Genomic DNA, 18,233 nt, shown 5'->3' with positions numbered 1-18,233 from the left:
GTTTAAAGTCTTGGAAACCCAGTCAGTTCTTAGTAAATATTTGAATGAAGGAATGTACAGTTTTGTGAAAGTCATCAGCTTCACATTTGCAGGCATGATTTTGGAGTTAAGCGCACACTATGCCTGGTCTGCACGTTGGATATTAGAAACTTGGCCAGGTTGGCCTGACTTCATCATTCTGAGGTCAGCGGTCCAGTTTCGACGAAGTAGTTGCCTACAAAAAGGTTAATTGTAAAGCCAGTATCTCTTTATGAAAACTTAATGGTAAGTGAGCAGGGAGTGGTTCTTTCTGTCCTGCGCATATGAACTTCTTCCTTCAGGAAGGAGAATTCGGTAAATTAAACCAGCTGACGCAACTAAGGGCCCCTCGACCCCTTTCTCTCTTCATGAAACAGCCCATCGCCTTCATCGTCCGCTTGCGAATATCTCTAGGATATCATTCAATTGTTGCCTATCCATGGCTGCCCTTCAAAGCCCCACCGACTCCCTCCAGTAGATCATGGAGACGGGTAGGCCGGTGTCGCTGACTGTCATCTGTGGGGCCTGAATGACAACAGTGGTCTTCCACCCTGGCCAGCACTACAATGAGAGCATGGAGGCGGCTCTGAGACCTGCCTGTATGCCTAAATCTTTTAGAATGCCACAGAAGTCTGCCTCCCAGTCCCCCCTCTACCATGAACTCGGAGACAGTTCTGCCAGGGTCACTGCCTGTCCACTGTTGCCCGTCAAGCCCCTCAGATGTCTGCCCTCTAGAGAGCAGCAGCACAGGGCGCTCTGATCCTGTAACAGTGCCCCTCCCCTTAACTGGTGCTTTAGAGCTTCAGGTGAAGCCAGGATGAGTATGAGGTCATGAGGCCTCCAAAGCTCCAGTACATATTCAGCACTTGTCAGTAACCAGGTAGGAAGAGATGCTGAGATGACTGTTTGCAGGAGAGGTTTCCAAGGCTGTGTGCAGTTTTATTGGACACTAACTGAGCCCAGCCTCCCTAAGATGAACTTGGAAATTAAAAGCATCCTACTCTTTGACCGCTCTGCGATGAGAGGTCATCACAGGACAGCCAGCTGGCAAAATACACTCCACAAAGAGAAGGATAGAAGTTGTGTGCCCCTATTGGGATCATGGATGTAACGCACTAAACGTTAACGCTGACCTGGGTATCAACAGCGTAAAGCACTGCAGCTTTATAAAAGATGACGCAACAAAAAATACAACACATTAATGGGCACCTTCTTTCCAAATGCATAACCTTGGGGAGCGTTGCATATAGTTACTCGGGTTTGTGGGCAGTCTGAAAATGTTAACCGCCCTTCACAGTATTTCTGCCCCCCCTTACCCATCAGCCTCTGATATTTACCATCTCCTTTTGCAAATAATGCTGATTTACTTCTTTCTTCTCAAAGTTTGGCACAATACATACAACCACTGTACACCATCTACTCCCACTGCCACAAACCTCTCACACCCACAGTGCCTTCGCTCCGGTTCCTTGACCAGCACTCTTAACTCTCTACACTCTTTCCGTTCTTTTACCTCTAATCCATCTTAGACTCTTACTGGCATGACCATCTGCATTGACATTCGTCTCACTCCATCACCCACCGTAATGTCCTCCATTTTCATGATACTCATCCACAATAGACTTAATTTTTAAGACGTGTTAATGCTTCTTGTTAATTCAAACTGTGTTTGTCCTTTAGCCACACGTGAGGTGATCGATAAGCCCACCCCAACTCTTCTACCGCTTCACACCCATCTTTCTGACTCCTGGACACACTTTGATCGCACTCGGGCAGTATCCAACTAAGTCTACCATGACAATTTGTTCTCAGTTTTCTTAAATAAGTAAAGAGCTTGTCAGTGAATTGCATTGTTGACATTGTCCGTACGAACAGACCGCCATTCCGTTACTCTTTAGAAGCTCGATCAGTTGTGGGTTCACTCCTTAATCTCTAGTTGACCCATAGTGAAAGATCAACTGGTACCAACATGCACCAAAACCCTTCACCGATGACAACGGTATCAATATGACCACCATATGCAACCTGTACAATTCTATCTCATAGACCTATTAAGGGAACTTGCATTTTTCTGGTGACAACCCATCTTCCTCTGACAACTAGTCAGCAGAAAAGGCTGCTATACTTTCCTTAATAATCATCCTCCTGGCTACTCTTTTACCATCAAACTCAATACATCTCAAGGTACCTTGTCCAACCTAATCTCCTTTCTACACCCAACTTGTCCTTACACACCACACTATCCATCCCAGTTTCAGCAATTGCACATTCTTTATATCCTCACAAACCTCCTCTTCTGATAATTCTTTTGGTAATTTGGATAAGTCGTCTGCTCCCACCAGGTTTGCATTCAAAGTTGAAATTTCACTCCACTAGTTTTGTTGCCAGTCTAGACAATATTGCAGGTGAATTGCTTTAATACCCAAGACCAGCGGGCGGTGGGCTGTCCTGAGAATGAAAGGTCTTCCCCAAAGGTATGTTTTGAACTTTTCTTTCTACTCCCGGGACACAAGTCAATAATATATTTTGCTAGGATTTAGTACTTCTGTTATACTGGTCTTAAATCTCTTGAGGCAAACCTCCTGGTAACCTCTCGATTTACATCACTCTAATGTGACGCCTCCCCAATTCACTGGCATCCTCTGTGACAACACATTTTTTCATTAACAAAAGGCTAAAGAGTCTTTTTCACTCTGTCAACAGCCAGTTGACACTTAACAGCCTTTTTGAATTCCACCTTTTACTTCAAGAGTTTAATAAAAAAAAGTTTGTGTCACTGGCAAAATTGTTTGAAAACTTTTTAGGACTGCACCAGTTTCAAAACAAGAGCTTACCTAATCTTTCTTTGAGTATAGGTCCACTAACAATACTGGCTGCTAGACTGGGCGTTTTCTTGATCATCTGTGAAAATGTGCTCCGACTGTTAAATTTTTTTCACTCCTAACAAGAACTTTGCCTTCTCCAATATCATTGTCAGCAAAATTGTCAACACTTTCCACAAGGCATTATTATATTGCATTACATCCTTTCCAAAAATCAATTCGACCGCCTGAAAAGCTACAGTATACTCTTTCCTTAAACATGTTTGAGTTGATCTTCTGTAACGCTGAGGTTGACAGATGCCGGGCCAAATGGCATTCAACAGATTTCAAATAAACCACCTGAGGTCAGAAAAGCTGTAAATTGTCTTGATGACTGGTCAAAGACCACCTGCTGATGCTCAACCTTCACATTTAATCGTGTGTACCCTTTGATCTGACCCAATTTGCTGTTGAGATACTCCTTTCTGGGAAGCAGAACATTTCTCTATTGAGATTCCTAAGATCAACACAAATGCGCAACTCTGTATTTATTGTGAATGGTAAAAGTGTAAAGTGGCATGAACTAGTTCAATAGTACCCTGATTTAGCATGTCTTTCCTACGTTTCCCCAGATCATCCCTAACACTGTTATAGTGTGCAGTTTGTGCATAGCAGGGTTATGCTTTTCCTAGAGTTTGTTAGTATGATCATAATCTTTGATCATACCCAAGCGGTCAGTAAAATTCCCTTATAATGTATTGGCTGATTCACTTGCAATATCTTCTTCAACTAAGGGAACCTACATCTTCTCTCCAGGTGTAAAAAGCATTGTGAAGTAAACTTGATGCCACCACCCTACAGCATGTATGCCCTTCTTTGCAACATAAACCTTTGCTTTAATGCCTTGGTCTTTAAAGGTGATCTTAGCCCAAAAGTAACCAACCAGGTCTATTTTGCTGCCTTCAAATCCAGCCGTCTTAATCTCTGGAGGCAGAGACAATTTGACACCAATTACTTTCAGACTTATTGTGCAAAATAACAGTGACTCTGGCATTAGAGTCCTCTACTTCACAGCCAACAAATGTCTTAAAATAATAATATAATAAATAACCAGGAGCTCAATGTGTGTATCCTCTAGTCTCACCTTCATTCTGATAGTCACATTTCTTGACTTGGACCCCTTCAGAAGCCCCTACAACTTCTAAAACAAATGTATTCATTGTACTCTCCTTACGGCATTTTCATCCTCCGTACCTTGACTGGTAACACTCCTTACTCCATTCCACCTGCCATTCTTGCATACCTCACTAAAAGTACCTACTCAGCCACGCTTTCTGCAAGTCTGCCCTCATTCTGAGCAACATCTGACATTCTCCAAATGAGACATTTAACCACATTTGAAAAGGCGAAGATTTCCAGCACTTTGTCTACCTATCTTCCTTGACATTGCTGCTTTGTTTATTCACCATCCTATCGGATTATTTTCTTGTTGGTCATTGAATTAACACATTGACACCATTTACATGCCCCCTCAATGATGAGTAGTTTGAGGAACCGCAAAGCAGAAATCTCAGGTCGAGCTGAGCTATTGCTGGGCAGATCAGGGCACTGGTCTTAAGCAGCTTAAATGGTTTCAGCCCGGCATTGTTTCACTGTCGACAGTTTTACCCAGAATTGACTCATGGCGCAGTCTCCTACCATTTTTTGGCCATACATGTTATTTATTGTGCTGATCCTTCCATCTACAGTGCTTCAACCGCGATCAACATTTTGTCATACGGATTATAAATGATTTATTGCTTGTAACCAAAAACAAAGCTCTTTGTACAGAACAAAACTTGGATATATGGCCATATTTGCAATAGCTTACCCACTTCCACATCATCTGAAACACTTTGAGCACTGAGCAATTTCTGCACCTTTCACTTTTTGCTGTTGATTTTTTGTGATCTACTGAACATATGCATTAAGAAATACAAACTATACAATGAACACAAAGCTCTTTCATTAAACGCATACATTAGTGGCAATATTTTGTATTTCCTGTATCCGTGTATCTCCCAGCATGTATTACACTAAGTTGGATGCAACATTAATGGTTTATATAACGACTTGCGATGATGTGTTCCCTGTAACCATTGTTTCCTTCTAGACATTGTTTCAGGGTAGGTCGGTGGGCTTCATGTTTATTCCAGCTGAACAAATTAACTGGGAAACTGTTATGCGATCTTAGACACCCACCAAGAGTTGCTTCTGGTGATTGGCCTCCACTCGCGCTCTATCACCATTCCTACTAAGGGTAATACTGTTACACAGAACATTCCCAGGGGAAGTGAAGGGTCTCATTTATGGGAGCTTGAAGGTTTTGGTACCTCTCCTAGGGGCATCAGAGGAAAGACTTGTTCATCTTTAAGCCGCTGCCACCAACCGCTTATCTCCCCATGGCCTGATGAAGAGTAACCATTGCACTGTAAAGATCCAGGCCAGCAGTCTTTCACTAACAGTTGACCAACACAAAATACACATGCAACATCTCTCAATGTCAAGGTCATAGGATAGACAAACGGGTATCAGTCCAGAAAGCCCAAAATGGAGGTAATTTAATACTGCACACCATCCGTGAGACTTTGTCCAACCTAAAAGTATCAACTCACCAATATTCTGATGGCGCTGAATTCCACATATATCCAAAAATCTACTGGCGGCATTAGCACTGTGAATACCTTTCAGGCCATTCAATGAGCCCTTCAAACTACATTGCTCCTCTTCAGCTAGGGTGATAATCCTTAATCGTTTCAAATCGCACTACCTCGGCTACCGTTTCATTGAATATATCAGACCTTAGACTTCACCCTTGACTTGCATCTCACTATAACCCAACAATAATAGAAAATCACTAATTCATCTGAAACCAATCCGTGAACTGCAGCATTCGAGCATTTTAGAAATTTATGGGGGATAAATTCCAGATCCAACCTTACTCCACTGCACGCCACTCTTCTCTGGTGACTCTCCTCAGAAGCCTCACACTGGCCTAAATCACTTTCAGGGCTCATGTTGTACACCCACCCCTTTACCTCTGCTAAGAAAATCTGCTCCTCCCCTGGTAATACTACTCACAAGAGAGGAAACCCTTTCCTACTTTGATCCCAGGTATTAAACATCATACTACACTCCAGTTTTCTCAGCCTCCATGTTTAAAAAAAAAAAAAAAACAAAGTTCACTTTAAGTACCATTTTACATTCCGTCGCAATACTCCACAGGTATGTCCCAGTGCATTATGCCGCTACATTACGGTCTCGACAGGCCGATGTGCTATGTATCGCTTTTGCGGTTAGGCTTCTGCTTAAAAATGTTTTGTACATGTATTTTTTTAAATAAGGGAGAACATGACTGGACCACGCACACCAAAACTCTGTTCTCTGCTGCAGGCTAACTAAGCCATTGTTTTCAAAATCCATAGAAACGTCAGTCAGTCTGGTCTCCACGGATATCGATGCTCCCAAAGTCTTTTTTCTAGAAGCCTAGTGCTTATTCTTACATTAACTGTCTGAAAAGTGGCGTGCCCTACTGACAATTATTTTTATTTTTTATATAAGCTTATTTAAGGGTGCATCTTCCATGCTAAGATCCTAGTGCCTGCTTGCTTTTTGGAAGTCCTTCCTTGACTCTAGCAAACGTTTTGTGGAATTTATTTACCTCAACTTTACTTTGCACAGAACATGAAAACCCCTTTGCTTTGTGTCCTGATTTCCTTCAAGCAGATGTGTTTGCTATCTCAGCATAGGCTCCTTGCTTGTGGCCTTCAGTTATCGGTGCTCTTCATGGTATTCTGATATCCCAGGCATGTTTGGATTACAGCACTGGTTGTGCTTCAAACAGGTAGGGCTGAGCTGCGAGAGAGCCTTATTTTAAAAGGGTTGATTTTATATTTAATGCATTTTAACCTCTGTAATCCTACAAACCTTGGGCAATTGGTGGTGTGGGCCAGAGGGTGCACAGTTAAGAATGGCAAGGATAGCACACGTTTATTTTTTCACTGTATCATAATGCAGCCAGTTGTGACCAGCTTTTCTTTTTAAAGGACCAGTACTGCCTAAATTAAGTAGCTTATTTGTTTCAGTTTCTTCCGTTGATAACTGTTTGGGGTTGTGTGCCGTTGGAATGCCCTTTAGTCCCTAAACCACTTGTCCATTGGCATCAACGGGGAGTCTCTGCTCAGGGATACCATGCAATCGCCAACTCCTAGGCAGCCCATTGTAGATCCAGTGCCTGTGAAGGAGAGCTTGGACTGTGTTTGGAGATAAATGGCAGGGTGCTGTTCTGAGCAGCAACTAAAGAGGCTAATTTAAAGTTTGTTCAATTTTTAGGGTGTAATAAGGTCAACTGCAAACTTAAAAAATAAGAATTTGTTTTGCAGCATGATATTGTTTCTGGATTTACATGCTGTGCATTATTCCGCCATCTAGTGGTTGGGTCCAGAAACATTTTTTTTTTGGGTTTTTTTTGTGGGCATAGTTGACCTCCATTTGGTGGTAAATCTATTCCTTGTGTGATGTCAGATGGCGCCCCGGAAGTTCCTGTGCGCGGTCACCGTCTTCATATAATTTTTTCTGCCGTTAAGTGTGGAAGAACTATGGAGGAGTTCCGAAGAATCTCAGATAAGAGAGGAAAAGGGACAATTTGGATGAGGGGGAACCCCCGACACATCCGGTACTGCACATGATTCTACATATGGGGGGCAGGGCATCATCTAGTTACCTGGCTCTATAAGGCTATCAGGGAACTGTTTCTTAAGCTGCTGCACACGTTACGACAGACATGGGAAAATGAGGTGGGAAGGGAATGATCAAGAATGGGGGAAGGCACTAGAATACCACAAAAAGGTTTCCAGGAACGCGCGCTTCAAAAACATACAATTTAACATTCTCCACAGAGCGTACCTCACGCCCCAACGCCTACATCGTTTTTACCCAGAAACACACTTTGCATGTCCCCGATGTCATACCCCCGAAGCGGACTTTAAACACATGTTTTGGGATTGTCCCACCATTCAACAGTATTGGAATAAAATTCACCAGACACTCCGAGCGACGACCCACATCATGGACATCACTACATGGGAGGCGTGCGCCCTCAGGATATTCCGCAGTTGGAAACCCGAAAAAGTGCAGGGTCGTTTAGTATCTCTAACTATCGTTCTGGCATAAAGGGGGATGGCCATGTATTGGCGGGCCCTGGAGGGGCCCCCGGAAGCAGCCTGGGTGAGTGCGGTGCGAAAGTGGGGTGCAGCAGAAGAGGTGTTGCGGGATGAGGAAGTAAAGGGAACGCGCAGACACCCCATATCTCTGGAGTGGGCACAGATATTACACCAATTTCGATACGAAACCACACCAGCGGAAGCACCTGAGCCCTCAGTACTCCAGACTCCACACTTATCCCCGATCAAACCGACAGCAGATCGCAATAGGCTGAGCCCAAGGACCTAACATAGACACCCTACCCGGGTCAACCCAGTAGGACCCACACACAGAGCCAAGACTGCCCTAAATGATCCCTCCCCACATGTACACAATCACACTGGGACGTCCAACTACGACCAGCCACATATTAGACTTCAGCAATACATATCCCGGCCGCCCCCCTTACAACTTTCCCCCCCCCTCCCAAGTTTGAAGTTAATACTACCCATCGGCAGTTCCATTGCCGGTGATCATCCACAGGGAATGTATTCCTTATCTATCACACTCCATAGCGCTCATACGTCAGTATGGGATGGGCATATCTCCGGACTTCTGGGAACCGTGCCCAACCAGGCTCGTACGCATGTCTATTAAAGTACTTGGACCTACTGAACAGGTAGCCCCCAGAATGTACCACATAGAAATGTTACTTTTACACTGTATGGACAGTTATTGCAAACTAGACCGTAAGTAGATATTTTACTCCTTGTCCTCACTGCGAACACGTATCGCTCTATTATGACTGTACTATGCCACTCTATGTATGATGTTAAAAACCAATAAACAAATTTAAACAACATAAGAGGAAAAGAGACGAAAAACGCAAAGCCACGAGAAGATCTTAGGAACGGAGAAGAGGGTGCCTTCTCGACCCCGATGGGAGGCCCCGCCGGTAAATAGATACAGTAAAGGGTCATAGAAAATACCCCCTTTAAGTTCTGCCACAGTTGCCACCACAAATTCCCACAGAGAACCCCATGAGGTCTGCAACCTTTGCCGTCTGAGGGACCCCAAAGACCTAATCTGTGAGGCTTGTGCCTCATTTGTTCAGAAGACACTTAAGGTACGACGCTGAGAGGCTAAAACACCATGCCATGGCTAGCACTCATAAGATTCAGGAATCCCTTCGAGACCTCCAGTTTATCAAGTGACAAAGAGGAAATCATCAAAAAGGCTGATCAAGCAGGAGGAGAGGAATTTGACATCGAATACTTTGCAGCTGATGCCAAAAAAAGATGAGGCGAAGGTGGTGAAGGACGCTGAGAAGAAACTGCTAAAGGTAATGAAACCGCCAAAAGGCATGGACTCTCTTGGATTCAAATGCAGCCTCCGTGTCGGAACACCAGACGACCAAAGGTCCACACAAGACTAGAGCGGCAAACCGGTCCTGAGCACAGGGCACCTATGGGGGCAAGTCATCAACAAACCCGTCTACACAAGCAAGTGCTCATAAGGGCCAAGGGCAACGTTTTGGGGCCAGGAGAACCATCAATGTCAATGAAAGACACCCCCGTGGTCAGTAAACTAGTCAAGGAAATTTGCATCCGCCTTTCCGCCAATTCCCCTATCTCAAGGGCACTGGACAAAGCCCGAATGCCAGAGACACCGCTCATCTTCATAGCCCAACAATGGGCCAGACCAACCTAGAACTCCGATCTACTGGAGATGTCCAGAGGGCAAATGATCTAAATCGGGGCAGAACAGGATCTGTTAACTATGCAAAAGGAAGAGTGTCCCACCCGGAACCAGCCACTCTCAGCCTGGCTCCTGAATGCCTAGAATTCAGTCCTCTAGGATTGTGGAAATCCTTAGGGGGGGGGGGAAGGGGGTGGGGGGGAGAGGAGGCCAAGCACAAGAAAATGCTACACTAAGAAGTGGACCAGATGCATCCACTGGTGCACAGACAACAAGAGGATACAAACAAGGATAGAACCGGAAACTGTACTAACATACCCATCACACCTGTTAGATAACGGCCTGACTTGCGCATCTCTGAAGGTTCAATTAGCCACAATAGTAGCTTATACCAGAGGTATAACAAAGAGCAGTGTCTTCATATCTCCAGTGGTGAAACGATTCCTGGTAGAGTGGTACCAGCTCCCACGTGGAACCTAAACCCAGTACTAACACAATTGATGAGTCTTTTGAGCACCAATGCACAAGACTGATTTAAAGTCTGTAACCCTAAAGACAACCTTCCTAATAGCAAGAACATCACTATGCAGAGTCGGCAAGCTACAAGCACTGACCATACAGAAACCAAGCCTGCAAACCCAGAAGGACAAGGTAGACCTCAGAACGAACCCACAGTTCCTACCAAAGGTGGTATCTCAATTCCACGTCAACTAAAGCATACAACTACCTACTTTCTTCCAAGAACCAAAGACCAGACAGAGAAAGCCCTTCACACACTGGCTGTGCAGAGGGCGCTGATGTAGTACCTACAGGAAACAAAGTTCTTGTAAGGGAAAGCAAGTATTTGTCTCCTTTGCCAGAGCAAGCATGGGCTCACTAGTGAGCAACGGGAACAATCTCACAATGGATAGTAGAAACTATACAAGCCTGCAACAGAGCGGGAAAGACCTTACCCATGCACCCCAGAGCACACTCCACCAGGAAAAAGGGTGCAGCCCCGTCACAAAACACTACTGCATGGACATCCAAATGAACAAAGAAGCACAGGTGCAGCAGAAAGTACAACAACACCCATCTGCAAACACATCCACACTTAAACTCCACTTTTCCAAGGAACAGGATACCACTACATAATCTGATGCACAGCATGTGAATCCGGAAAAGGATTCATGCTGCAAAACAAAACTGTTCCTTACCAGCAGAAGTAGTTTTGCAGCTCCCTCCACCTGTCCACTAGTTGGATATTAAGCAAACTGGTGGGAAGAACAATCCCTTATGGTGGGGGTGAGGGGGAGAATCTTAAGATGGCGACAAGGCACAGGAATGTATGGGGTGCAATCGGATGTCGCACAAGGGATGGACTTACCATCAATGGTGATTGAAGATGGTCACCAAAAAAAAACATTTCCAGAGCCAGCCACTCGCTGGCATAATAATGCACAACATGTGAATCCAGAAAATTCTTCTTCAAGCTGCAAAAATACTACTACTGGTAAGTGACCATTTTGTTTAGAGGTCTAGGTAATGTGAGCTTAGTATTGTCTTTTCTTTGTGGTATCCCCAAGACTGTCATGTTTTGAAAACTAGCACATGAACCCCACCACCCCTCCTGCGACCATATGAACAGAGTGCATTAGGGAGTGCTACACTGCCTACAAATCCGAATATCAAAGCAAAATCTAGTGAGGTGAGAGAGTAAGCAGCTCATGTGTTCCTTAGCTGCACATAAAACTCCGCACTGGAGCAATTGTACAGGAAGATACACCGTGTGCCTGAGCGTGAAGAACATTCACTAAAGAACAAACACAAATTGAGGCATAAGGTTTCCGGACTGGCTGTGGCAAAATCACATGCATAAGAATGTGGAAGAGGCATAGCACCTCAACCATACAAGTCTGTTTTTCCTCCCCAAAATCAGTACCATATTTCTTCCCACTGCAGATTGAAAAACCTCCATAATTCAGAACGGGCACCGTTACATTTAGCGTTGCCTGCTTCGACTCGAAAAGGAGATCTTCCAGTGATGTTTGTGTTTAGATGCCAAAATACCAACATTGTAATAAGATTCTACTTTCCAGCAAAGAACGCAACATTTCAGAAGTAGTTATGGGGATTTGGATTAATCTCTCAAAGGGGGTTGGTCGACAAAGTTAAATTGGAGATAGTCCTGTTCCATCAGAAACGCCCTGAGGAGAAGTAGATAAGCATCTTTTGGGTTTGAGCTCGACTTTTGTGAGCGGTTAGTCACAAACTCCCTAGGTGCATTGTTGTACTTTTCTAGGGACCGAAATATAATTTGAATCCTGTCTAAAATGGGCCCTGCAACAAAGACCCTTTAACTCCACTTGCAACCTTGGAAGTGTGTAACCACTTTTGTCATGAAGATATGCTTCGTAAACTGAAATTTCGACTCTTCCCATCACTCACAAATAAATGTCAGTTTACAATGCTAGGCCCACCAGCTCAATCTTCCTCTTGTAGAAAGCGCAGAATGGAGGGATTAGGATCTGAACCACCAAGCATCCACTGCACAGGTGCAGGTGTAGATGCATTAGGTTGTTGCCAAAGGCGCCCAGTTGGCTGGAATGCCATAAGGATGTGGGTTTAAATCTTTCTAGTACGGTGCAGCTGTTTGTGTTATCATCTTGCAGCAGACGCTTTGTCCATCATTGGTTAAGTGCACTGCTACTCTTGGCAAGAGGCCAAGATTCTACTTGGATGGGAAACCACCTTGTGTCCATGAAAGTACTCTGGGAAGTTGCATGTAGTTCTGTTGCAAGATCTGCAGATCTTGCCCAAGGTTGTGACAGTATTTTATCTGAATGCAGAAGTATACTTACTGGAACAGTAATTAACAACTGAGTTTTGGGTGCAGGAAATGTCCTCACCTAAAGTCAGAAGTGATTCTGATCATTTTTTCCTACAGTAAACCCACTGCTCATCAGCTTGTTAATTCTTTTTTAGCATTCCTGTGCATCTACCATGTCCAAACTGATAGTGCCTTGATCAGTTTATTTATGTCAAGTTTTGAGGAATTGGCAGACATTCTGATCACATTGATTAACATTGCTATTGGAGATGTTCCAGGCAGCAACATGGTGCTATTGTCACGCTTCCATGAATGTTTACTGTGACCTGGGAGGTGCTACTGTGCCCAGGGACCTCTTCACTGGGGGCTGTGCTAGAAACAAAATTAATCTGGTTAGGTTCCAGATCTGCTCTAGCCATCGCCCTCTAAGCAGAAATAACAATTAGTCAGAATTCATACTTTACACAGTTTATACTACAATTCTTTTCAGTTAGTATGTGCACTGGCAGCCAGTAGCCACATAATGGCTCTGATCTGTGAAGATGAGTGTCTATGTAAAATCTCTTTGTGGAATTTAAAGAAACTCCTCTCTTATTAATCTTTTTGTGCAGTCTGCCAGTACCAAAAGCATGTATAGGTTGAGAGGCCAAAGCAGAGGATCCTGTTGAAGGGCCATTAAGGAGTCCCGTCAATAGCAGTTTAAATGCCTCTTGACGCAGAGTGGCTTAGGAGAGAAGCCTCTTGGCAGGCATGCTATTGGAGCTTGCTCCGCTAACATGAGAGCAAACTACGAAGGAGGGAGGCTGAGTCTGGAATCGGTAGCCCAGGATTCTAGAGTCCACAACCCATCTGCTAGACCACCTTCATGCGTGTTGCTGTGTCTGCGATGTATCTCTTCCTGCGCTGGAGGGAAGCTGAGCAGGTCTCCTAGGGTACAATACTAATAGCAGGACCATCTTCCCAGCAAGTATGTATAATCAGATAACCTTCTTCTCGATGGTGGAGAATCTATCCATTTGTGCATAGAGCGCGTTCTCCTACAGCATTAACCAAAGGTTTTACCCACAACGCCCTCTCACTGTGCTTTCATGCTCCATTTTCCAAGGTTACACAGCGTTTATCTTCGCTGGAACGTAGGAAGGAGTCTCATTATGCGCTACGTGTAGTGGGTGGGGACCTTAAACACGTACGGTTGACTTTGTCACTCTGGTGAGATGTTTGAACAGGTCTTGACAGACTAGAGCTTGAGCGCACCTTTGCGGAAGTCGCTGCTCTTAAGATGCTGAACACCCCGATGCAAGGAGGGCCATTTTTGCCCAGTTATCCATTGAATAAATAACACATGTATGTATCAAATCTCATCAATACTGACACTGTACCGTGTCTTGTATCCCTCCAAGAAACCATCTATGCCTTCATTGCATTTTGTTCTTTAGTGATTGGGAACATAGAACCGCTTGATGTTATTGGCACCCAGTTGAAGAGAAAAAGAACCTAGACACAAGTAGACATTTAAATATCAAATTACTGTTAATGGGAATGTCCATTTAAAATAAGTTAATTAAGAAACTCTACCCACTTTTTTACTCTGTTTTGTGAGCATTGTTCATAGTGACGTTGCTCTGCATTTTAAGTGCCTTCAAACTCTGAAATCACTTAATTTTTCACTTGTATCACTAAAGACTGATCACAAAATGGAGGAAGAATGAAGGAAAATTCTATCAAAACAAACAAAAATAAGTTGGGCAGTCCAGCATAAGTTTGAACTTTGAAACCAAGGAAAGGTTTGGGTTTTTGTAGAAAGTGAATGTCCCCTTTTAATATTGAGGAAGTGCTTTTCTTCATGTGATGTGTAGAGATGTTGCGCTCAATATATTATGCAGCGTAATGGATATTTGCAGTACTGTGGTGCCACACTAACCCGGGGGACCATTTTGTCTTCCCTCCACAGCCTGGACGTGTCTCCTCAGGTAGAACCCAGCTCAGCTGCTCCTTCTCACTTTTCTCCTTGCTTCCCTGTGCAGTTTCATTCTGTCGCTCTAGTGTCTCATGATAGCATGCCTTGCACTAACCTTTCTACATCTGCTGAAGGCCTGCTTGGAAACTTGTCTCCTACCAACCCATTCCTTGACTCCTTACAGAGCAACCCCTTCTTTGAGGACCTTCTAGCTGACAAGGTACTAAATTCTCCTTCACCTACTCACTTTCTCTGTAGTTTCCCTTCTGCGCCAAATACTACTGACGAAGCTGACGAAGAGGTTCATACCACTCAGAAATACAAGCCATCATTGAGCTCGACCAGGCAGCCGGAGCGAATTGAAGACTTGTCCTCTAACAGTCAAACTGTCATACAAGCTACAGAGCAACCTTCTGAATCCATGAGGTCGAAGCTCCCTGCAGAGAGGGCGTGCGAGTGGGAGGATCCATTCGATGCTTTTGCAACAAGTAGACTCCTGCCGGAATGCAAAGATGGAGGATTATCACGACCTATAAAAACAAATGAGCACTCTGAACTAAAGTTTTTGGGGTCTCCGCATGCTATTTCAAGTACAGTTGTTAAATCTGACCATGTGGAAAAGGCACCATCCAAGCCGGAGATAGTGAGAGCTTTCACATTACAAACTGACAAAGTATGCACTATAGTCCAAGAGCCTTTGGTCCGTCCACCAGACCAGCAAGAAACCAAGGCAAGTTTGGCATATGAACTACAAGAACTGAATGTAACAGGAAAATATTTGCACTCTTCATTAGCTGAAAGTCCTCCTCATCCTTCAAGAGCCAATGGGACTGCCCCAGTTCAATCCGCGAGGATTAAAACGTCGGTTAATCCGGAAACTCTAACTCCGATATTCCGGGCAGATAATTCTGATAAGTGTGATACGAGGGAGGCATGCTTGGAAGTGAAGACGGAAGATCAAGAGAACAAGGTACACACCATGGAACTATCCATTAGCCCGCTAGAGAATGATACCGTTGCACGGAAGAGACCTGATGAAGAACCGTGTATTTTGAGCGACTGCACAGTTCCAAATGTGAGGGTGCCGTGCAATCCAAATCCTTTACCAAATCTTTCCAAATCTGCTCAAGAATGTTTTACCACTATACCAGCAAATATATGTTTTGAAGGCAAATCTGAAAATAAGATTGCTGCTGTATCACCAAGAGTATTGACAGAACAGAGTGATGTAAAACCTGACAACTCAAGTCATCCTGTTGAAAGAGTGGTGGCCTGCAAAGATCCTGGAAAAGATAGTAATCGGGTACTGAGAAGTGTAGGGGACCTCACTAATGTCATTTTAGAAGTTGAGGATGCAAGCAGTGAACATGAAGCACATTTAGCTACAAAAGAAAACGTTCCATTTGTGTTTTCCAAGAATTCTAACATGGGAACTAACATATTCCCACAAGATGCACAGCCCGACAAAGAGCAGAAAGCTGAAAAGAGGACCAAAGAAGGCACAAAAGGAGCAGGATTGCAAATAAGTGAAATGTTGGTTTCCCCTCCCAAACCTCCAAGGTGCTTTACTTCATTGGCTTCTGAAGGAAATCAAAATAAGACTGATTTAACCCAACTAGTGAGCAGACAAGCTAAAGAAGGTGAGAGCCTGACTGTAAGGCTAGCTGAGTGCCCCAAGGAGAAAATGTGGGATCAAAACAGTAAAACCATCAATCAGGCAGTGTCCCTTTTGCCTCTGTGTCCCACAGCTTCTACTGCTGTAATTGAGGAGCAACCAAGACTCCTGGCCTCTAGTGATGTGAACTCTCAGTTGGTCACAGAGGACCTTTGGTCTAATTTGAACAAAAGAGTTAATGAGTCCACAGTGCAGGACACCTTTAATGGGGAAAACATGTTAGACACAAATGAGGTGTCGGAGGTTGAGCAGTTCAAGACTTGCCTTTTGGAATCCTCTCTAGGCAGGTTAGACCTTTTGGGTGTTGAAGAGAAATCGAGCAAATTGGATGGTGTGAAGCTAGGCCTTGTTTCCGCCTCAGTTGGTCAACACCCTTCAAAACAACTCAACACAATTAACAGTGGGACTCAACGGACTGTACAGCTTGACTTGTTAAGTTCACAGCCATTGGCCAAAGAAGGGAAGCAATCCGTTTCAGAAACATCAAAGACTAATGAGAAGAACCAAACTGGCAATTCAGGTTTACCCTTCTGGTCTGCCCTGGAGGAGCAACTTCCTATGAACGAACTCTCTTATCCTCGCCACGTCAGCCATATGAAACCATTAGCACAGAATGAACCATGGCCAGTACAAGTAGCTCAGGAAGAGAGGTGGCCTGAGCCTGCGCTAAATGAGACTGTGTTAAAAACAATAAAGCAAAGTATTAAAACTCAAGTTCCACCATTTCATCATAGTGTTTCTTATCCGGGTCCATCCATAGACTGTAGCACAGGGTCAGGCCAGCAACAGAAAATACAAGAACCTGAATCCACGCACGCACACAGGCATTCCTCAGAGTCTAGTTGGTCAGCAGACATGGTGGTGGACTTCAAGAATGTAGATTTTTGGAAATCTAAATCTGAATCTGATTTGGGGGTCTCAAGCGAAGCAATATGTGATCAAAAACCCACTGGAAATCCCTTTGTGTTTATTGACAATCCGCCTCTCCCAAGTCCAAACAATCCTTTTGTGGAAACTTCAATCCCTTCTGAAACCTTCTTCAGAGAAGACTTAAGCTTCAGCCACCACCACCAAATGGCTGCTCCCCCACGCCTCCAAGCTAGTAACACTGATTGTCAGGAATTGAAGTCCCCTTTCATGCATGCCAGCCAGCCCTTGGCCTTCTCTACTCCGTTCCTTGCGGCTGCAACTAACCTCAAGTCACTTGGTCTTCCTTCCCCCATCATCTGTCCTACAACTAGTGTGGTGCCCACGGCGACCACCCAGGCAGCGGCTCTCTCCTCCTGCTACACGCCGCCTTCCAGTGGTGCAAAACCTTCATCCCTTGCGGTTTTGCCCCAGGAGACACAGCCAGCTGAGAGACTGTATTTGGAGCAGAAAAGCAGGTGAGCATTCCAGTGGTAATGGGAATACTGTACAGTACGCAGTTCTGAAAAGTTTGGGTGGCACGTATTTAGTTGAGTTTACATATTACACACTTGGTATATCAACAGCACTGCACACATGTAAAGGACAATTCATTCATGGTGTCTCCATTGTAAGTGCTAAATGTGAATGCAGATTGCAATCAAATGAGTAAATCCATGCTGACCTTTCTGTGTTTTTCACCGTTCAGTTGCCATTTTATGCCAGAGCTTGTCCCGCACTGAACACATGGTTTCAGGAGTAGTGAGTGTTGGTGAAGGGTCGACTGTTCGGCCTAGTAGGCATTTAGATTTAAATTTGTGCTAAGGGACACTTGACATAAACCACCCTGTGGGACAAGAATTACTGTTCCCTTAAAGTCTGTGTGGTTGACCAGGTCTTTTCTCAGCCTAGTCAGCTTGGAGCTGCTATTGGCCAGACATGGTGCTGATCCAACCTCTGCTATCCTGGGTCACTGCTTCAGTGCTTCACATAAACCCATTTTGTAAACCAGTTACACAGAGGCTCCCCTCCACAATTACTCCATTCAGTTCTAGAGTAGCTTGGATGTTAGCCAGGCCTTCAGTCCAGGCCATCCAGTTCACACATTATTTTGTTCCAATCTTTAATACCCATGACTTCTCTTTAGATTATTATATACCCCTTTACTTTTTTTTATAACCATAGATT

The 18,233-nt window shown here is 44.3% G+C and overlaps 1 protein-coding gene across 5 annotated transcripts in view; it reads left to right on the top strand.

Annotated features, from left to right (window-relative positions):
- The window catches only part of RAB11FIP5 (RAB11 family interacting protein 5), a 334,850-nt gene that overhangs the window by 237,633 nt on the left and 78,984 nt on the right, over positions 1 to 18,233 (top strand). For 3 of the 5 annotated variants that reach the window (XM_085642764.1, XM_085642766.1, XM_085642765.1), the window contains exon 4: positions 14,723 to 17,524. The exons of 1 other annotated variant lie outside the window; for it this stretch is intronic. In XM_085642764.1, the coding sequence (XP_085498890.1) occupies positions 14,723 to 17,524 (2,802 nt within the window). Of the gene's footprint in view, positions 1 to 14,458; positions 17,525 to 18,233 lie in introns of all 5 variants that reach the window. One more of the 5 variants, XM_085642763.1, reaches the window with a different exon arrangement.

Source organism: Triturus cristatus, chromosome 2_2 (assembly GCF_964204655.1).
Source record: "Triturus cristatus chromosome 2_2, aTriCri1.1, whole genome shotgun sequence".
In the NCBI taxonomy this organism is placed as follows: Eukaryota; Metazoa; Chordata; class Amphibia; order Caudata; family Salamandridae; genus Triturus; species Triturus cristatus.
Note: the sequence above shows the minus strand (reverse complement) of the source record. Positions and strands in the feature narration are given on the sequence as shown.